A 21,055-nucleotide genomic window follows, 5' to 3' on the forward strand; every position below is an offset into this window, starting at 1 on the left:
GGACATCTGGATATAAGTTACTGGATTCACCACTTTCTTTTGTTATACTGTTTCAAACTCATATCATAACACAAGCAAATCTGAATAAAGCATTGTTTTTTTTGTTCCCTCTTTTCAGCCTTATATATGTTGTTTTTGTTGGGCAAATCTTCCATCACTCTAATACAATGTTGTCAGTCTTTTCATAGAAATGAATCCGTCATGTGTTTGCCTAAAACCTCTCAAAGTTGATCATGGTAACCCACTATTATTGCTAAACTTCACTCCGGCTGATCATTTATTAGACTCATTTGTATAGCCCAGTGTTTCTTAACCTCTGTGTCATTGGCCAGCGTCAGTCTGAGGGATGTGCTGAGATAGTTCATTTACAATGGAGTCAGTTTTACAGTTCTAGTTTTAATGTGAGCGGTCCCCCAAGCAGGAAAAGCCCTGACACAAGATGGACCACAGCTTGCTGGTCCCAGCTGGCATAAAAAACGTTGAGAAACTACTACCTGGTCAAAGACAATTCCATATGGCCATAGCTGATACACAGTGAAGACTCCTAAACCATATAGGATTAGGAACATAAACTAGTGGGTATGCTTTCTACCCTGGACTGAACACCAGTCTTACAAAGATGAGTTACAGTTGGGCAAATGCAGCAAGTATACTGGAATTTGGGCCATCACAGTGATTAATTTAGTTCGGGAAATAACCGTCTGATCATGTTTATAAACTGCAGAAACATCTTAATGTGCACAACATGTATATGCTATGTTCGAAATAGTAATTTTAACAAAGTTAAAGCTAAACTACAGCATTGCACCTTGGAAAAAGTGCCACGACCCCAAACCACACGTCATCGATTAGCATCGCACGCAGTTTCAGGAAGTTTCATGGGTTCCACGTCACTACTCGACACTCCGTCCACAGAAAACGCAGCACCGACTGTAATTAATCACATAAAGAGAGACAATCCAGGGATAAAACATGGTGAGACAAGTTTACATTCGATGTTGAAAGTTATATATTACGTACAGATATGTAGTCTGAATTGTAATGTTTGGTGACATGTGACCAGTTTATGTCAGTAAAGACGGCGCGGTAGTGATTGAGACATGCTAGCCATGCTAACTAAGGCTAGCTAAGGTAGTGATAGCTAAGCAAAACAAGCTAGGCCTGTTGCTAGTCAGTTAGCTCACAATTTGTCCACCTACTAACGGTAGTCAATTGTATTTATAAAGCCATTTTTACATCAGCAGATGTCAGAGTGCTATACATAAACCCAGCCTAAAACCCCAAACAGCAAGTAATGCAGATGTAGAAGCACGGTGGCTAGGAAAAACTCCCTAGAAAGGCAGGAACCTAGGAAAAAACCTAGAGAGGAACCAGGCTCCGAGGGGTGGCCTGTCCTCTTCTGGCTGTACCGGGTGGAGATGAGAGTATATGGTGTTCATAGATGACCAGCAGTGTCAAATAATAATAATCACATTGGTTGTAGAGGGTGCAACAGGTCAGTAAGTTCTATCAGGAGTAAATGTCAGTTTGCATTTCATAGCGGAGAATTCAGAGGTCGAGACAACAGGTGCGGTAGTGCTGTTCGTCCCTGTGTCTAAACTATTCCAATGCATTATTATATTTTGGGAATGGTGATAGCTAGCCAAACACTTGCTAAGTAACAAGGATAATCAAGTCAAATCAAATTGTATTTGTCACATGCTCTGAATACAGAAGGTATTTCACCTTACAGTGACAATTTTTATTTTATTTGACCTTTTATTTAACGAGGCAAGTCAGTTAAGAACAAATTCTTATTTTCAATGACTGCCTAGGAATAGTGGGTTAACTGCCTTGTTCAGGGACAGAAAGACTGATTTTTACCTTGTCAGCTTGGGGATTCGATCTTGAAACCTTTCGGTTACAAGTCCAACGCTCTAAATGCTTACTTACAAGCCCTTAACCAAAAATCGAATTTTATTGTTCACATACACATGGTTAGCAGATGTTATTGCGAGTGTAGGGAAGTGATTGTGCTTCTAGTCCCAACATGTAACCTAACAATTCCACAACAACTACCTAATACACACAAATCTAAGGGAATGGAATAAGAATATATAAATATATCGATGAGCAATGACAGTGGCATAGGCAAGATGCAAAAGATGGTATAAAATACAGTAAATACATATGAGATGAGTGATGCAAAATATGTAAATATTCGTAGTGGCATTATTAAAGTGACTAGTGATCCATTTATTAAAGTGGCCAATGATTTCAAGTCTGTATGTAGGCAGCAGCCTCTCTGTGTTAGTGATGGCTGTTTAACAGTCTCATGGCCTTGAGATGGAAGTTGTTGTTCAGTCTCTCGGTCTCAGCTTTCATGCACCTGTACTGACCTCGCCTTCTGGATGGTAGCGGGGTGAACAGGCCTTGGATCAGGTGGTTGTGATCCTTGATGATCTTTTTGGGGTTCTTGTGATGTCGGGTGCTGTAGGTGTCCTGGAGGGCAGGTAGTCTGCCCCCGGTGATGCGTTGTGCAGACCGCACCACCCTCTGGAGAGCCTTGTGGTTGTGGGCGGTGCAGTGGCTGTACCAGGCGGTGATACAGCCCGGCAGGATGCTCTCAATTGTGCATCTGTAAAAGTTTGTCAAGGTTTTAGGTGACAAGCCAAATTTCTTCAGTCACCTGAGGTTGAAGAGGCGCTATTGCGTCTTCTTCACCACACTGTCTGTGTGGGTGGACCATTTCAGTTTGTCTGTGATGTGTGTGCCAAAGAACTTAACTTTCCACCTTCTGCACTGCTGTCCCGTCAATGTGGATAGGGGGGTGCTCCCTCTGCTGTTTCCTGAAGTCCACGATCATCTCCATTGTTTTGTTGACGTTGAGTGAGGTTGTTTTCCTGACACCACAATCTGAGTGCCCTTACCTCCTCCCTGTAGGCTGTCTTGTCGTTGTTGGTAATCAAGCCCACTACTGTTGTTTTGTCTGCAAGCTTGATGATTGAGTTGGAGGCATGCCCACGCAGTCATGGGTGAACACGGAGTACAGGAAGGGGCTGAGCACTCACCCTTGTGGGGCTCCTGTGTTGAGGATCAGCGAAGTGGCAAGCCTGTCTCAACAATGCAGTTTTAAGAAAAATAAGTGTCAAGAAAGTATTTACAAAAATAAAAAGTAAAAAATCAATTAAAAAAAATAAGAAAAATAACAAATACAAGTCAAAAGTTTACATACACCTTAGCCAAATACATTTAAACTCAGTTTTTCACAATTCCTGACATTGAATCCTAGTAAAAATTCCCTGTCTTAGGTCAGTTAGGATGACCACTTTATTTTAAGAATGTGAAATGTCAGAATTAGAGGTCGACCGATTAATCGGAATGGCCGATTTCGGGTAGCCTTCCACAAGCTTCCAACAGTAAGTTGGGTGAATTTTGGCCCATTCCTCCTGACAGAGCTGGTGTTACTGAGTCTGGTTTGTAGGCCTCCTTGCTCGCTCACGCTTTTTCAGTTCTGCCCACAAATTTTCTATGGGATTGAGGTCAGGGCTTTGTGATGGCCACTCCAAAACCTCGACTTTGTTGTCCTTAAGCCAATTTGCCACGACTTTGGAAGTATGCTTGGGGTCATTGTCCATTTGGAAGACCCATTTGCGTCCAAGCTTTAACTTCCTGACTGATGTCTTGAGATGTTGCTTCAATATATCCACATAATTGTCCTGCCTCATGAAGCCATCTATTTTGTGAAGTGCACCAGTCCCTCCTGCAGCAAAGCACCCCCCACAACATGATGCTGCGACCCCCGTGCTTCACGGTTGGGATGGTGTTCTTCGGCATGCAACCATCCCCCTTTTTCCTCCAAACATAACAATGGTCATTATGGTCAAACAGACCAGAGGACATTTCTCTAAAAAGTACTAACTTTGTCCCCATGCGCAGTTGCAAACCGTAGTCTTGCTTTTTTAATGGCGGTTTTGGAGCAGTGGCTTCTTCCTTGCTGAGTGGCCTTTGAGGTTATGTCGATATAGACCTCGTTTTACTGTGGATATAGATACTTTTGTACGTGTTTCCTCCAGCATCTTCACAGGGTCCTTTGCTGTTGTTCTGGGATTGATTTGCATTTTTCGCACCAAAGTATACTCATCTCTAGGAGACAGAATGCGTCTCCTTCCTGAGTGGTATGACGGCTGCGTGGTGTTTATATTTGCGTACTATTGTTTGTAAAGATGAACGTGGTACCTTCAGGCATTTGGAAATTGCTCCCAAGGATGAACCAGACTTGTGGGGGTCTCCAATTATTTTTCTGAGGTCTTGGCTGATTTCTTTTGATTTTCCCATGATGTCAAGCAAAGAGGAACTGAGTTTGAAGGTAGGCCTTGAAATACATCCACAGGTACACCTCCAATTGACTCAAATAATGTCAATTAGCCTATCAGAAGCTTCTAAAGCTATGACATAATTTTCTGGAATTTTCCAGGTTGTTTAAAGGCACAGTCAACTTAATGTATGTAAACTTCTGACCCACTGGAATTGTGATACAGTGAAATAATCTGTCTGTAAACAATTGTTGGAAAAAGTACTTGCGTCATGCACAAAGTAGATGTCCTAACCGACTTGCCAAAACTATAACAGTAGCGAGGCTATATACAGGGGGTACCGGTATAGAGTCAATGTGCTGGGGTACAGTACCAGTCAAGATAATGAACATCTTGCCTCTAACTCCACTATCTGTTCTCTGCTACTGACTTAGTGTATATTTGACTCCATGCTAACTTTGATCGTACAAGTCGTTTGATGAGCATCAACAGATGTACTATTTACTAGGGTTGGGCTGTATCCATATTTGAATACCTTCATACTGTTCCTGTACCAGGACATACAGGTATTACTGGCAGTGCACACACAAGGTGCTATTACTGTCCAAACGTAAAGAATAACAATAAAATATTTTTTTTAAGAACAAAACTAATTTAGGGATCTTGTTCCAAGAGGGGATTGATTGTCTCTGATGTAACCAAGAAGCTTGATCTTGCAAGATAGCCACTTAGCTAGAAAGTTAGCAAACCAAACACATAGCTGGAGCCCTGAGCTGGATATATTTTACAGTGCCAGTCAAAAGTTTGGACACTTACTCATTCAAGGGTTTTTATTTTTACTATTATCTACATTGTAGGGTAATAGTGAAGAGATCAAAACTATGAAATAACATGTATATGGAATTATGTAGAAACTAAGAAAGTGTTGAACAAATCAAAATATATTTTATATTTTGCCTTGATGACAGCTTGGCACACTCTTGGCATTCTCTCAACCAGCTTCACTTGGAATGGTTTTCCAACAGTCTTGAAGGAGTTCCCACATATGCTGAACACTTGTTGGCTGCTTTTCCTTCACTCTGCGGTCCAAGTCATCCCAAACCATCTCAATTGGGTTGAGGTCGGCTGATTGTGGAGGCCAGGTCATCTGATGCAGCACTCCATTACTCTCCTTGGTCAAATAGCCCTTACACAGCCTGGAGGTGTGTTGGGTCATTGTCCTGTTGAAAAACAATTGTTAGGCCCACTAAGCACAAACCAGATGGGATGGCACATCGCTGCAGAATGCTCTGGTAGCTATGCTGGATAAGTGTGTCTTGAATTCTAAATAAATCAACGATACTGTAACCAGCAAAGCTCCATGAGATCATCTGTTCACCTACTCTGCATCTCACAAAGACACGGCAGTGGGAATCGAAAATCTAACATTTGGACTCATTAGACCAAAGGACAGATTTCCACCGGTCTAATGGCCATTGCTTGTATTTCTTGAGTCTTCTTATTGGTGTCCTTTAGTAGTGGTTTCTTTGCAGCAATTTGACCATTAAGGCCTGATTCACGCAGTCTCCTCTGAACAGTTGATGTTGAGATGTGTCTGCTACTTGAACTCTGACACATTTATTTGGGCTGCAATCTGAGGTGCAGTTAACTCTAATGAACTTATCCTCTGCAGCAGAGGTAACTCTGGGTCTTTCTTTCCTGGGGTGGTCCTCATGAGAGACAGTTTCATCATAGCGCTTGATGGTTTTTGCGACTGCACTTGAAGAAACTTTCAAAGTTTCTCTTTGCTTATTGGAGCTGTTCTTGCCATAATATGGACTTGGTCTTTTACCAAATAGGGCTATCTTCTGTATACCAACCCTACCTTGTCGCAGCACAACTGATTGGCTCAACACAACTGATTGGCTCAAACGCATTAAAAGAAGTTAAGTTAATTTGTGGAATTTCTTTCCAAGGCACACCTGTTAATTGAAATGCATTCCAGGTGACTATCTCATGAAGCTGGTTGAGAGAATGTCTAGAGTGTGCAAAGCTGTCATCAAGGCAAAGGCTGGCTACTAAAAAATAAAGAAAAACCCTTGAATGATTAGGTGTGTCCAAACTTTTGACTGGTACTGTACATGTAGGTAGAGGTAAAGTGACTATGCATGAATAATAATCAGAGTAGCAGCAGTGTTAAAATGGGTAGCCATTTGATTAGCTGTTCAGGAGTCTTGTGGTTTAGGGGTAGAAGCTGTTAAGAAGCCTTTTGTCTAGCTATCCTTTGGCAATGATGCTCTTGTCCTTGTAGCTAGTTAATTAAGCTAGTTAACGTTAGCTAGCTACAGTACATATCACATTTCCCTACTACCGTTACGTTGAGCAGTTTCAAGTTTAATGTCACATGCATAATTCCAGTGAAATTCCCTTTTTACACGCTCTAAACCCAACAATGCAGTAATCAATATCCAATATTGTAGTCAATATTTATCTAGCTCGCCATCTCTCTACATTTTGCATGTAAAATATTTTTATTTGATGGTACAGTACTGTGCTGTGTTTACATTTTTGGGGATTTTGGAAGGATTAGTAATTGTGTACTAGCTAGAGTTTTATCACCATTAGCTAACGTTAGCTTGCAAACTAGCTATGATCTGCAATCTGGGGTGTATTCATTAAGCCAATTCTGTTGCAAAACGTTTCTTTAATAGAAGCAAATGGAACGAAACGTGGAGGGGCCTACCTGAATTTGTCCAATATAGACTTTAGTTTTCATTGCAAATTGCAACTGTTTGGACTAATGATTACACCCCAGATCAGTACACTGTGCACTGCTCTGTCAGTTTATTTGGATTGACTTGACAGCATCTCATCTGTCTCACAGCCTCTCAGGCTGGACATCAAGCGTAAGCTGACAGCCCGGTCAGACCGTGTGAAGAGCGTGGACCTCCACCCGACCGAGCCATGGATGCTGGCCAGCCTGTACAATGGTAGTGTCTGTGTCTGGAACCACGAAACACAGGTAAAACACACACACACGGTTCCAGTTTGATGTTGAGTACTTGCACCATGGAGATAAACAACTAAAAGCGAAACGTATATGCAATTAAAATGTACGATTTGTAAATATCTCCAATCCAGACCTTGGTGAAGACCTTCGAAGTGTGTGACCTTCCAGTGAGAGCATCGAAGTTTGTAGCCAGGAAGAACTGGGTCATAACCGGAGCGGTGAGTGGTGCTGATTTAAAATTCAGGACAAGCATCTAATGAGAAATGAGAACTACTGATGGTCTATCTTATCTTCCACCACTTTGTGTTGACTTGTAGAATGGAGATTACGTGCTCACTGCATTTGCAATGTCTTTCCTCCTTCCTCTCTGTAGGATGACATGCAGATCCGTGTGTTCAACTACAACACCCTGGAGAGGGTCCACATGTTTGAGGCCCACTCTGACTACATCCGCTGTATCGCCGTGCATCCCACCCAGCCCTACATCCTCACAAGCAGTGGTGCGCAATCAGTAACTCTTCTTTTTCTTTTTTTGACTCCCGTCTTTTTATACTTGTGTCAAATGCATAAACTCATTCTCTGTCACACAAGTATGATATTAAGTGACTTACTTCCTGTGTGTGTCCAGACGACATGCTAATCAAGCTGTGGGACTGGGAGAAGAAGTGGTCTTGCAGTCAGGTGTTTGAGGGCCACACCCACTACGTCATGCAGATTGTCATCAACCCTAAAGACAACAACCAGTTTGCCAGTGCTTCTCTGGACAGAACCATCAAGGTAATACCAGACACTGTGTGTGTGAGGACTGCTTAACAAAAGTTGTGTGCTTACAACAACCATAGAGTGTCGATGTTTGTGAGTGTTGTTTTTTTCTGACACATGGTCTGTCTTATCCCAGGTGTGGCAGCTGGGCTCCTCCTCTCCTAACTTCACCCTTGAGGGCCATGAGAAAGGAGTCAACTGCATTGACTACTACAGCGGAGGGGACAAGCCATACCTCATATCAGGTGCTGATGACCGTCTGGTCAAGATTTGGGACTACCAGGTAAGACAGAGGTGGGATGAATCAATGTAGCAACTTCCAGATCATAACAAGCAGTGAAATGACATTCTACTGTAGTAGATTCATATTTATATGTAGATGAGCATGGCCAAATTCTGTGTAACTCAGTAATAAATGCAGTAAGACACTATGCAAAGCATCCATTCACTACTGCGTTACTACGGGTGAGTGCTGGCCTGTGCCTCACCTACTCAATGGAGGCGGGGTTAGTGGACTGTGTGTTTGCACATGACTATTTTAGTCTTGCTGACCGTTCTCATCCCCTTGTCTCTCACCAAGAAAAAATATGTATTGTAGTTGTTTGTAGCAGAGTATCACTCTCTCTCTTTATTTCCTCCCATCAGAACAAGACGTGTGTGCAGACCCTGGAGGGCCACGCCCAGAATGTGTCGTGTGTCAGCTTTCACCCAGAGCTGCCTATCATCATCACAGGCTCAGAGGACGGTGAGGACATTCCTTATACACACTATCATATTCTGATCCTCTGAAAGTACTTCTTCTGTTGTTGGTGAGCAGATATATTTGGTCCACTCTGGATGATTTTACATATTGAAAACTATACAAAAAGCGTTAAATAAAAACATGCACACAAGTCCAAAAAATATTTTTTTAAATCCATTCTCTGGTTCCTTAGGCACTGTGCGTATCTGGCACTCGAGTACATACCGTCTGGAGAGCACGCTGAACTACGGCATGGAGCGCGTGTGGTGTGTGTGTGGCCTGAGAGGCTCCAACAATGTGGCGCTGGGATATGACGAAGGCAGCATCATCATCAAGGTGTTCAATAGAAACGTCAATGAATATATTTGTGCATAAGAGTCAAACTCAAGAAAAAAATAATATTTTTTCACACTGATGGGTTTCCACTGTTTGATAGAATTTCTGTTTGTACATATTGCACACGTACTCTTGAACTACCTTTCTATGTTGAAACAACTACTCAGTGACATCTCCTCTGCGCTCCTGAAAGCCTCGGTACTTTATTCCATCCTCTCCTGTGATCTGTAGCTGGGGCGTGAGGAGCCAGCCATGTCCATGGACACCAGTGGGAAGATCATCTGGGCCAAGCACTCGGAGGTGCAGCAGGCAAACCTGAAGGCCATGGGCGACACGGAGATCAAGGATGGAGAGAGGCTGCCGCTGGCCGTCAAAGACATGGGCAGCTGTGAGATCTACCCCCAGACCATCCAGCACAACCCCAACGGAAGGTCAGTCCACACTGCATTGGACTCCCTTGTCAGCTATTCAGGGAATATATTCAAATGTCTTGCACAACAACTGCATATTTGTGTGCCACACCTTTAAAGGCAAAGCTGTTTTCAAATGTTATATCAAAAAAACAAATGTTAGAAAACATATGGACCCCCCCCACACTCACACACACTTTAAAACGTGTTCCACATCTCCAGAAATAAATAGCTATTTCTCCAAACACACCTCAACTTCAGAATCTGTTGAAAATCTGGAAGTTTTATAGAGCCCCTCTCTAATCCATATGCATTGTTGTTTGTGTTGTCAGGTTTGTTGTGGTGTGTGGAGACGGAGAGTACATCATCTACACTGCTATGGCCCTGAGGAACAAGAGCTTCGGCTCAGCGCAGGAGTTTGTCTGGGCACACGACTCCTCCGAGTGAGTCCATCACACACACCCCTACAATTCATTCACAGCAATTGGGATTTAGTTTTGTATAATTTAATTTAATAACTAATCAAAGTATGTGATTTTATTTATTTTCTTCTTCCAAGAATGGATGATTACTTTCTGTCACTCACAAATGTCCATGGTCTGTCTTGTCATAGGTATGCCATCAGGGAAAGCAACAGTGTGGTCAAAATCTTCAAGAACTTCAAGGAGAAGAAGTCTTTCAAGCCAGACTTTGGTGCTGAAGGTAAGTGGAAGAAGGCCGACCCAGGTAGTTAGCAGTGTGAACAAAGATACTGCAAACAAATTGTTATGACAGTTTTGATGGAACCCGCCAGGTAATGAAAACAGAAAATGAAATGAACGTTCTTATTGGACAATCCAGGTAGTCCATATGTCTTCCAACTGGTGCCCAATGAATATGACCCTGATATAAATTTCCCTGCAGGTATCTATGGAGGCTTTTTGCTAGGCGTCAGGTCAGTGAACGGTCTGGCCTTCTATGACTGGGAAAACACAGAGCTGATCCGCCGCGTCGAGATCCAGCCCAAACATGTGAGTACTGTTGAGAAAATAGCATCTTTATCAGAATATAGATATGTACAGGAGAATCCTAGCATGTATATGGGTCTGTTTCGGTGAATGTTTGCTTTTCTACCCAGTATCGTATTGATAGAAATGTGCATATGACATTAACGTTTTCATCATCATGACATCAGGACCGTAACTGAAGCATGAGATAACACTGCATCCTCCTCCTCTTTCCCTCTCTCTCTGTTTGTAGATCTTCTGGTCAGACTCAGGGGAGTTGGTGTGTATAGCCACAGAGGATTCCTTCTTCATCCTGCGCTACCTGTCAGAGAAAGTAGCCGCCTCCCAAGAGAACAACGAGGGAGTGACCGAGGATGGCATCGAAGACGCCTTTGAGGTGTGTGTGTGACAGGCAAATACTCTGGTGCCCTCGACAACATAACACCAGTGAACACCCTCCTCCCTTCCTCCTCCCTAAACTGTCGGCCATTTTGTGTCTGTTTTGATCCTCCAGGTCCAGGGGGAGATCCAGGAGGTGGTGAAGACAGGCCTATGGGTGGGAGACTGCTTCATCTACACCAGCTCTGTCAACAGACTCAACTACTTTGTGGGGGGAGAGATTGTCACCATCGCTCACCTGGACAGGTACGGCGAACCAGGGTTATATTTATTAGAGCACAGCGTAGCAATACGTTTTGCAACAAAAACAAATATTTCTTATTGGGCAAATTGAGGTAGGTCCCTCTCTGTTTGGTTCATAGTGAATATGATGCAGGAGTAAGAGACTGGAGTTGAAGAATACGTGGAGCTTAGTGCTGCTTTGAGTGTGACCCCTGTCTTGCTGGCTGTGTAAGCACTGGTGTTGGGGGTATAAGACCAGAAACAATAACCTCTGTAAATTTGCTAAATAGGCTAAACGTTTGTGTTATGTCAGCTAATGTAAAGCCAAAAGTCCCCACTAGTGTCCTCTTTAGGGCAACATTTGAATCAGTCAAGTCCTTTTGTGGTGAAAGCAGCATATGTGCTAGGCTACATTGACATTCATTCTATAACAAGACTATCCTACAAATAACTGAACTGAATAAGGGGGGGGGGGGCTACAAAACCAACAAAAACTTCCAAGATATACAGTAAGACATTGTTTGCAGAATAGATGGATGTTGTTCAGAACATGATTAATATAATTCACCAATACATTCCTTGGTAGTCCAAACAATATTTCTATCGGGTTATAAATGGAAGCTGGCCTGGTACATTGTTTGCTGCCTCCACCCACTTGGGATGCACTGTTTCACTTTCAATTACTACATTTTTTTGGGACAAAAGCGTATGAATGTAACTAAGGCTGGGAATGTCAATATAATCAAACTAGCAAGGGTAATGATCACAAATCAGTCTTAATAACATGCCTAATAGGCTAGCGTATCTATTTAGGAAGCTAAAAACACAAGAGACCAATGTTAGTTAGCTGGCTGCTGGGAGGATGTCATGTCATTGGACAAGTGGGTGAGTGACTTTTTTCCCCTCGCCGTTTTTCGGTGGCTACAGCTAAAGATACAGATGTCATTTGGTTAGCTGGCAAGAAATGTGAATTGCTTTGCTAGCTATGCTGACCTTCAACAACTATTCTCCACAGAATGAATATCTCTTAGTTGTCAATCATATATTTGGCATTGATCAAATGGGCAGGCAGGCAGTTCCCATTCAATTGGCAAAATGTGGGTTGGGACAAGCAGGCATTGGCAGGCAAGCTGCAGAAGGGCAAGCTACTTTCCCCATCGTTTATCAGTGCAATTTTGACGGCCAACTTTAAGCTGAAGAAGAGGGTTTGTCACTCTAGATTTGAGCTCATCTGACTCTGGCTAACTTTTGTTGTTGATTTTAGGGAGGAAGAGAGCCTACCTGTTCGTGGTGGTTTGATCAATAGGACTCTAAAGTTCCCAAATATAAGAGGACTCCTGTGGTATTTACATTGCTGCAGAAACCCATTCAGGTCTATTTTGTGGCTTGTGCAAATGCTTTTTAATGATCTAATGGTCTAAAGTCGCACTGTTGCTACTGCCTGTAAACACACAGTCCAGTTGAAAGTGAGTGATGGCAGGCCCTACTGCCTGTAAACACACAGTCCAGTTGAAAGTGAGTGATGGCAGGCCCTACTGCCTGTAAACACACAGTCCAGTTCATAGTGAATGATGGCAGGCCCATATGGCTTATTTGCATACACGCCTATTGTAGTTCTGATTGTCTATGGCGACCTGGTCCAGGACAGGGCCGACATCTTTATTAGGTTTATTCTTTATTTATTCTTTACATCTTTATTAGGTCTTTATTTACTGCGGTGTCTATTAATCGTCCAAACGCATGGACGCTTTCTCACTATATATTGCTGTAGAATTTCCCCAAATGCCTTACTCTACGTCATTCCCAAACATTCTATGAAAGTGCTCAGAAAATGTCCAATAAATAAGGGGGCATCATATTCTTCCTTGGTGTATATGAACAGATTTGTATCTGATTTCATGTTGCTAAAACGCTGTCAGTTACACGTTAAGCCTAGTCCTGGACTTAAAAGATCTTCCTTCATTTAGCATGCTTTTTAGTCTGTGCATTGGAAACCAGTCCGAGAACGCCATCTCAAAGTGTGATCAGTTTCCTTTTAAATCCCTATTACATATGGTCTATCTGCTCCATCCGTAGAACCATGTACCTCCTGGGCTACATCCCCAAGGACGACCGCCTGTACCTGGGTGACAAGGAGCTGAACATCGTCAGCTACTCCCTACTGGTGTCTGTGCTGGAGTACCAGACAGCTGTGATGCGCCGGGACTTTGGCATGGCCGACAAAGTGCTGCCCACCATCCCCAAGGAGCAGAGGACCCGCGTAGCACACTTCCTGGAGAAACAGGTCAGAAACTTCCTGTTCAGAGGAAGTGAGGCGAATAGATGAAGTAAAATGTAGTATTTTGAACCTATGGTGGCGCCGGGGTGCAACGGAAATTCTAGCTAGACTATGGGATGCTAGCATTTCTAGGCTCTCCATTTCAAAACAAAAATTGTATGTGTCTGCTGTTGTGTGAACTGACTGTGTGTCTTTGCATGAAATGTTAATGTTTACTGATATGTTCTTGTTGGTCATCCAGGGCTTCAAGCAGCAGGCTCTGGCCGTGTCATCAGACTCGGAGCACAGGTTCGAGCTTGCCCTGCAGCTGGGGGAGCTGAAGATCGCCTATCAGCTGGCTGTGGAGGCAGAGGTGAGACCTACAGTACAATAGGCTATGGAGAGACCACTGCACACACACTACAAGAGTTCAAAGACTAAAGATGAATGTCAGTCATTCTACAATTAGTTATTCAATACTGAAGACTATCTTCTAGGTTTAAATCTATTTAGTCAACATCTGATTTAGATCTGAATGGACTGTGTAGTTAAATTAATTAACCGTCCTTCAGCTAAGCTGCACTAAACGATGCTTAACTATGTAACTGTTTTAGCCTGAAGTGAGGATTCAACTTCCTACGATATCCGTCTAACTGACAGTACTGTATAACGTGAATGTAAACATTTGAACCGTTGTTTTCTCTGGTGGCAGTCGGAGCAGAAGTGGAAGCAGCTGGCAGAGCTGGCCATCAGTAAGTGCCAGTTTAGCCTGGCCCAGGAGTGCCTTCATCACGCCCAGGACTACGGTGGCCTGCTGCTGCTGGCCACCGCCTCGGGCAACGCCGCCATGGTGGGCAAGCTGGCCGAGGGCGCCGAACGGGATGGCAAGAACAACGTGGCATTCATGACCTACTTCCTGCAGGGGAAGTGAGTACAGAAGAGGGGAACAGGCAGGTGGATGGAGCACATCATGTGATTTACATTGAACAAAAATAGAAACGCAACATGGAACAATTAACGTGTTTACTGAGTTACAGTTCATATAAAGAATTAAGTTAATTGAAATAAATTCATTAGTCCCTAATCTATGGATATCACATGACTGGGCATGGGTGCAGCCATGGGTGGGACTTGGAGGGCATATGCCCACCCACTCTGGAGCCAGGCCCAGCCAATCAGAATGAGTTTTTCCCAACAAAGGGGCTTTATTACAGACAGAAATGCTCCTCAGCACCCCTCCCCCACAGATGATCCTGCAGGTGAAGAAGCCGGATGTGGAGGTCCTGGGCTGGCGGGGTAACACCTGGTCTGCGGTTGTGAGGCCGGTTGGCCGTACTGCTAAATTCTCTAAAACAATGTATTTATTTTGGATTCCCATTGCAGCTACTCTTCCTGGGGTCCAGCAAAATTAAGGCAGTTTATAAAATTTACAACATTAAATCAAATCAAACGTTATTTGTCACATGCACCGAATACAAGTGTAGACTTTACCGTGAAATGCCCTACTATACAAGCCCTTAACCCACAGTGCAGTTGAAGACGGGTTAAGGAAATAAATATTTACCAAGTTGACTAAAATAAAAAGTAACACAAGAATAACAATAATGAGGCGATATACACTTGGCACCGGTACCGAGTCAGTGTGTGGGGTACAGGTTAGTTGAGGTAATCTGTATATGTAGGTGGGAGTGAAGTGACTATGCATAGATAAACATTAGAATACATTCACAGGTTTCACAACACGCTGTGTTCCCTCAGGCCCCTGCTCCACCACTATCACAGATCTACAGTACAAAATCCATGTGATCATGTGTTGCTTCACAGTCCCCGCTGTCCTATAAGGTGTTTTTTGTATCTGTTTTTTAAATATAATTTTACTGCTTGCATCAGTTACTTGATGTGGAATAGAGTTCCATGTAGTCATGGCTTTTTGTAGTACTGTGCACCTCCAATAGTCTGTTCTGGATTTGGGGACTGTGAAGAGACCTCTGGTGGCATATCTTGTGGGGTAATGATGAGTGTCTGTGCTGTGAGCCAGTAGTTCAAACAGACAGCTTGGTGCATTCAACATGTCAATACCTCACATAAATACAAGCAGTGATTAAGTCAATCTGTCGTCCACGTTGAGCAAGGAGAGATAGAGAGCTAATAATAATAAGCATGTCAAAGTCCTTTTTGTGGTATTTGACCACACGACTGAACAGTAGTCCAGTTGCAACAACTTGGGCCTGTAGGATCTGCCTTGTTGATAGTGCTGTTAAGAAGTTAGAGCAGCACTTTATTATGGCCAGACTTCTCCCCATCATAGCTATTGTTGTATCAATATGTTTTGACCATGACAGTTTACAATCCAGGGTTACTCCAAACAGTTTACTCTCCTCAACTTGCTCAATTTCCACCTTATTGCAAGATTTAGGGTTTAGTGAATGATTTGTCCCAAATACAATGCTTTTAGTTTTAGTAATATTTAGGACTAACTTATTACTTGCCACCCACTCAAACTAATTGCAACTCTTTGTTAAGTGTTGCAGTCCTTTCAGTTGCTCTAGTAACTAACGTGTTGAGTCATCAGCATATATAGACACACTGGCTTTACTCATGTCATTAGTAAAGATTGAAATAAGTAATGGGCCTAGCCAGTTGCCCTGGGGAATTCCTGATTCTACCTAGATTATGTTGGAGAGGCTTGGGCTCCCAAGTGGTACAGCGTTCTAAGGCACTGCATCTCGGTACTAGAGGCGTCACTACAGACACCCAAGTTCAATTCCAGGCTGTATCACAACCGGCCGTGATTGGGAGTCCCATAGGGCGCGCACAATTGGCCCAGAATCGTCTGGGTTTGGCCAGTGTAGGCCGTCATTGTAAATAAGAATTTGTTCTTAACTGACTTGTAAAATAAAAGGTTAAATAAAACTACAACTCCAGCAGCAGACTATTGTCGATAATGTCAAAAGCCGCACGGAAGACTAACAAAACAGCCTCCACAATTTATCATCAATTTCTCTTAGCCAAACATCAGTCATTTGTGCAAGTGCTGGGCTTGTTGAATGTCCATCCCTATAAGTGTGCTGAAAGTCTGTTGTCAATTTGTTTACTGTAAAATAGCACTGTATTTGGTCAAACACATTTCTTTCCAAAAGTTTACTACGGGTTTGTAACAGGCTGATTGGTCAGTTATTTGAGCCATTAAAGGGGGCTTTACTATTCTTAGGTAGCGGAATGACTTTTGCTTCCCTCCAAGCCTGGGGGCACACACTTTCTAGTAGGCTTAAATAGAAAATGGCAAATAGGAGTGGCAATATCGTATACTATTATCCTCAGTAATTTTCCATCCAAGTTGTCAGACAACGGCTTAGGCTGCTTATGGTAGAGAAATTAACATTCAATTCTCTGGTGGACATCCCTGCAGTCAGCATGCTCCCTCAAAATACATCTGTGGTATTGTGTTCTATGACAAAACTGCACATTTTAGACTCTCCTTTTATTGCGTAAGGTGCACCTGTGTAATGATCATGCTGTTTAATCAGCTTCTTGATATGCATTATCTTGACACAGAAGAAATGCTCACTCACAGGGATGTAAACAAATGTGCGCACAAGTTGAGAAATAAGCTTTTTGTGTATGGAACATTTCTGGGATCTTTTATTTCAGCTCATAAAACATGGGACGAACACTTTTTTTTGTTCAGTGTATTACCAATGGAATCTTTCTGTCACCGGCACTATTCCTTCATCCATGTCAGTGAGGCATCAGACTTCCTTGTTGTAGCTGTTAACAATGAGCAAAAATAAGCTCTTGGAAAGTATAGAACATGTGATTAGTAGGAGTGTATTGGACCTCTCTCTGACACTGGTGTCTGGCTGTCTGTCCTCAGATTGGACCACTGTCTCGAGCTGCTGATCCGGACCAACCGGCTGCCCGAGGCGGCCTTCCTGGCCCGCACCTACCTACCCAGCCAGGTGTCCAGAGTGGTCAAGCTGTGGAGGGAGAGCCTGGCCAAGGTCAACCAGAAGGCGGCTGAGTCACTGGCCGACCCGACTGAGTATGAGAACCTGTTCCCCGGGCTGAAGGAGTCGTTCGTGGCCGAGCAGTTCCTCCGTGAGACCTGCCTGGGCAACTCCCTGCCCGCCACCAACTACCCTCTCATCACGGTGAGTGGTGGGGGTTGGAGGTGGAGCTCTAATAAATGTGAATAATCTGACGTTCACATCTCGAATCTGAAAGATAGTTATGGATGCATATTTGCATCACAGAAGTAGTCCACTCTCTCCATCCTTATCTCATCCATTGCTGTCTTTGTCTGATTGGTGACACACAACACCCATTCCTCATGTCTCCAGCCCAATGAAGAACGTAATATACTAGAGGAGGCCACGGGCTACGAGCCCAAAGGAGCTCCACTCTCCCTCGCTACACCGGTACTGGTAAGTCTTTATTCTTCTCAGAAACCTCCACTACAAAGACTAATTGGTAGCCAACTTGATTAAAGGCTTTGTAGTTCTACACAGACAATATGTTTCTGATATCACAGACCTATAAGTGGAAGAGTAGAGTTTCACATCCAGAAAAGCCCTCACATGTTGGATTAAAGATAGAAACAGGGGAGATGCTAAAAAACAGATCTCACACCCCTGGTGTGTACTGTGTGTGCGTCCGCCAGCAGGCTGAAGACAGCGGCGAGGAGACCATGCCGGCCGCAGGCGTGATGGCATCCGTGTTGGCGGCGGTAGTGGCTGCAGCCGTGATCCCTCCCTCGGAGGCAGAGCCTGAGGTTGCACCTGAGGAGGAAAGCCCCAGCTCATCTGAGTCACAGAAGGACAAGGTAGGCAACAGCCTCCCTAGAAATAGACAAATGTTCAGTAGGTGAGGCGCTTTACCCAGTGAGAAGAAGTCGAGATGTATGAACATAACCTGTTGCAATATCAGTACCGTCAGCTGTGTTATGGGCCAGGTGTTAACGTTGTGTGTTTACTTCGCCAGGTCCTGGACGAACTTGAAGACGACCTGGACAACATGGAGCTGGACGACATTGATACCTCGGACGTCAACCTGGACGAGGACTTCCTGGATGACTGAGAACCCCCCCTCTCTCTCATTCATGCTATCAATTTATTTAAGAGACCAAACCCACTTTTGTATTTTTACTTTACCTGTGTTATTTTTGTCCTACAGTGTTTGGAAGACTAAGTTGATTATGATGCTGATTCCCAGGCGAGGGAAGGAGAGGAGAGTTATACATGTCTTGAATCTTAAAGCAGATTTTTTTTTAAACTTCATCCAGGACCTTCACTAATTATCTGTGCATCGAGTTATGTGTTCAATGGCAAATCAGTGTTCATTTACGCCAAATAAATTGCAAATGATGTACATGTATGTCAAACACTGGTGTTGTCAGTTTGACCTTTTTGATCCATCGGGGTGTAATCATTAGACGCTGGCTTTTAAACTGACCTCTAAAAAGTTCAATATGTTATTTGTGCTGTGTTTATCAGCGTTCTTTCACAGTAGACTTGATTGTTGTTAACTCCGTTTTTTTAGCTTCATTTGTCGTTCCTCATGTATAAAACTAGCTGGTTTTGAATGTTACTTCAAATTCTTTTAAAGCAACCATTATTATAACTTGCCAGTAAGCCATCATAAAGTATGTTGTTTTCGCTTTGACCAGTAGGTACACTGCTTGACTTGACCAAGGGTTTACCGGAACAGAGTACCAGTACCTCACATTTTCTACTGCTTGTTCCTGCACCTAAATATAAACAGTACCGGCATCTATTTCAGTTCAGCCACACAATTGTGGAATATTCAGAAAAGTGTAAAACGCTAGCGTCATCATATTGTCTAAATCCCTCACGGATTCAACAATTAACCACGTCTAAAAGGGTGTAGTGTGTGTGTCTGCGCAGTTTAACTGCAATTGTAGTCGATCTCAAATGTTCCGTCTTCAAGTGACCCATCCTAAACTTTCAGTAAACACGCGTAGCTTTGTCTGCTCTTGGCTTGAAGCACAATGGGCTCTTTTATACAGAGCTTTTCAGGATTAGATTTTTGTTTTAATCTGAAAATCCGGTGTTTCTCAACAAGATAAAATCGTTCAAACAAGCTACCTTAGATATGGCCACAGCCGGAGTTTTACAGCCTACAGCAAATAAAGAGATGACTTTATCTGCCTAAAGTAGCAACATTGTTTTCATTTTGTGTTCCTGCGGATGCACAGGTAGCATTGGCTACTACTAGCTACAACAAGCGGAATAGCGGCCAGATCAGCGGCGAAGGGTTTGGCTTGCAATGTTCTGACATTAACAAGATGTCGAGATGACTTGGGATTTCATGGATGAGTGAAAATGGGGTTTGTGGTCCTTCTGTATGGGATATCATCTGAACTACTTAGGCCGGGGGTGTGTTTGTGCTGTTCCAGGTTGTGGCCAACGGCGGCCATGATGGAGCAAAAGGAAGTGGAATAAATAAATTGTGGTGTGGCCAAAAGCACCTTCGTTGGACGCAAGAAGAAGATGGTGTGAGTTGCGGACCAAATGTATATAAAATACAATGGTGACTTCCTTTGGGTTTCAATCATTTTGCTCAGATGAATACTATCCATAGGTTGACTAAAAACCAATATGCACTAAATGGTATTTATCTACACAGGGACAGTAAGAAATGAAACTTTGTTTTGGGGAGTTTTTGTTTTTATTGGGCACAGGGTGTAGTGCGTTTTTTCCCCATGTTCACATTTGGTCTTTTGCAGGTTTTACTAAGTATTTTTATATTTTATTTAACTAGGTAAGTCCGTTAAGATCAAATTCTTATTTTCAATGACAGCCTAGGAACAGTGGGTAACTGCCTTGTTCAGGGGCAGGACGACATTTGTACCTTGGCAGCTCGGGATTCAATCTAGCAACCTTTAATCGCTAGGCTACCTGCCGGCCCCAGTGTCAGAACTTAAAATACAGCCAGACAGGGCTGCTACTGTGCCTTTCTCTACTTTATAAACTGTTGAGAGTGGACCCACAACTGATCCAAATGGAATGAAATAAAGTCACAGGGCTTTTGTGTCATTATTCAAATGAGTTCAAACCCACGAGCTTTCACTGCCCCTGAACAGTAGTTAACCCATGTTCCCAGGCCGTCATTGAAAATAAGAATGTGTTCTTAACTGAAAAAGTAAAATAAATATTCAAATGACAATTTCACTGCAGTATACATGCCTAGAGTCAAATGTTGTACTCACCTGTAAACAATAGCCTAATTCAATTATTCATTGCAATGCAGTGTTGTAGGCTAGTCTAGGTAGGATAATTGTATCCTACCTAACATGTATATCTCTCTCCTATTTCAAGGTGTTTTGGAACTTCCCTATGCACTATGCTTTCCTGTCAACTAACTATACCACACAGGTCAATGTAGTCTACCGGTGCCTATCCTGCCCTCTATCCATTATTCTTAATGACAATAGTGGTAGGTGGATAGTTGTACAGATCTGCAATATCCTAACTAGTAATCATACCACATAAGAAATCATTCAAAACTGCTCCAATTTAAGTGGAGAGGCCATGGTGCGTCATTGAGCATGAAAGATCGAGATATGCAACTCAAGAAAGCTCCCTTATAGATCTTGTTTAGGGACAATACAATTATCCTACCTAGACTAGCCTACAAC

General features: G+C 43.1%; 1 protein-coding gene across 2 annotated transcripts; it reads left to right on the forward strand.

The window, feature by feature from the left end:
* Positions 1 to 875: 875 nt before the first annotated feature.
* On the forward strand, positions 876 to 18,780 carry copb2 (COPI coat complex subunit beta 2). 2 transcript variants are annotated; one of them, XM_064992417.1, is made up of 21 exons: positions 876 to 975; positions 7,159 to 7,296; positions 7,416 to 7,502; positions 7,658 to 7,784; positions 7,913 to 8,061; positions 8,183 to 8,329; positions 8,692 to 8,791; positions 8,982 to 9,124; positions 9,356 to 9,555; positions 9,867 to 9,977; positions 10,148 to 10,236; positions 10,438 to 10,544; positions 10,774 to 10,917; positions 11,035 to 11,165; positions 13,218 to 13,425; positions 13,661 to 13,771; positions 14,111 to 14,325; positions 17,273 to 17,549; positions 17,739 to 17,822; positions 18,059 to 18,220; positions 18,379 to 18,780. In XM_064992417.1, the coding sequence occupies exons 1-21, from the start codon at positions 973 to 975 to the stop codon at positions 18,472 to 18,474; spliced, it is 2,829 nt and encodes a 942-aa protein (XP_064848489.1). In that variant the 5' UTR covers positions 876 to 972; the 3' UTR covers positions 18,475 to 18,780. The 2 variants fall into 2 exon arrangements, with proteins under 2 accessions (XP_064848489.1, XP_064848490.1); XM_064992418.1 differs by having other exon boundaries at positions 18,062 to 18,220.
* Positions 18,781 to 21,055: the final 2,275 nt, after the last annotated feature.

The sequence above is a fragment of the Oncorhynchus masou genome, chromosome 17, assembly GCF_036934945.1.
Source record: "Oncorhynchus masou masou isolate Uvic2021 chromosome 17, UVic_Omas_1.1, whole genome shotgun sequence".
NCBI lineage: Eukaryota > Metazoa > Chordata > Actinopteri > Salmoniformes > Salmonidae > Oncorhynchus > Oncorhynchus masou.

What these genes read in the sequence shown, in the direction of transcription:
- copb2 (XM_064992417.1), top strand. An exon ending in GCCAGACTTTGGTGCTGAAG is followed by an intron (nt 10,237 to 10,437) that starts GTAAGTGGAAGA and finishes ATTTCCCTGCAG; the next exon opens with GTATCTATGGAGGCTTTTTG. An exon ending in TCGAGATCCAGCCCAAACAT is followed by an intron (nt 10,545 to 10,773) that starts GTGAGTACTGTT and finishes CTCTGTTTGTAG; the next exon opens with ATCTTCTGGTCAGACTCAGG.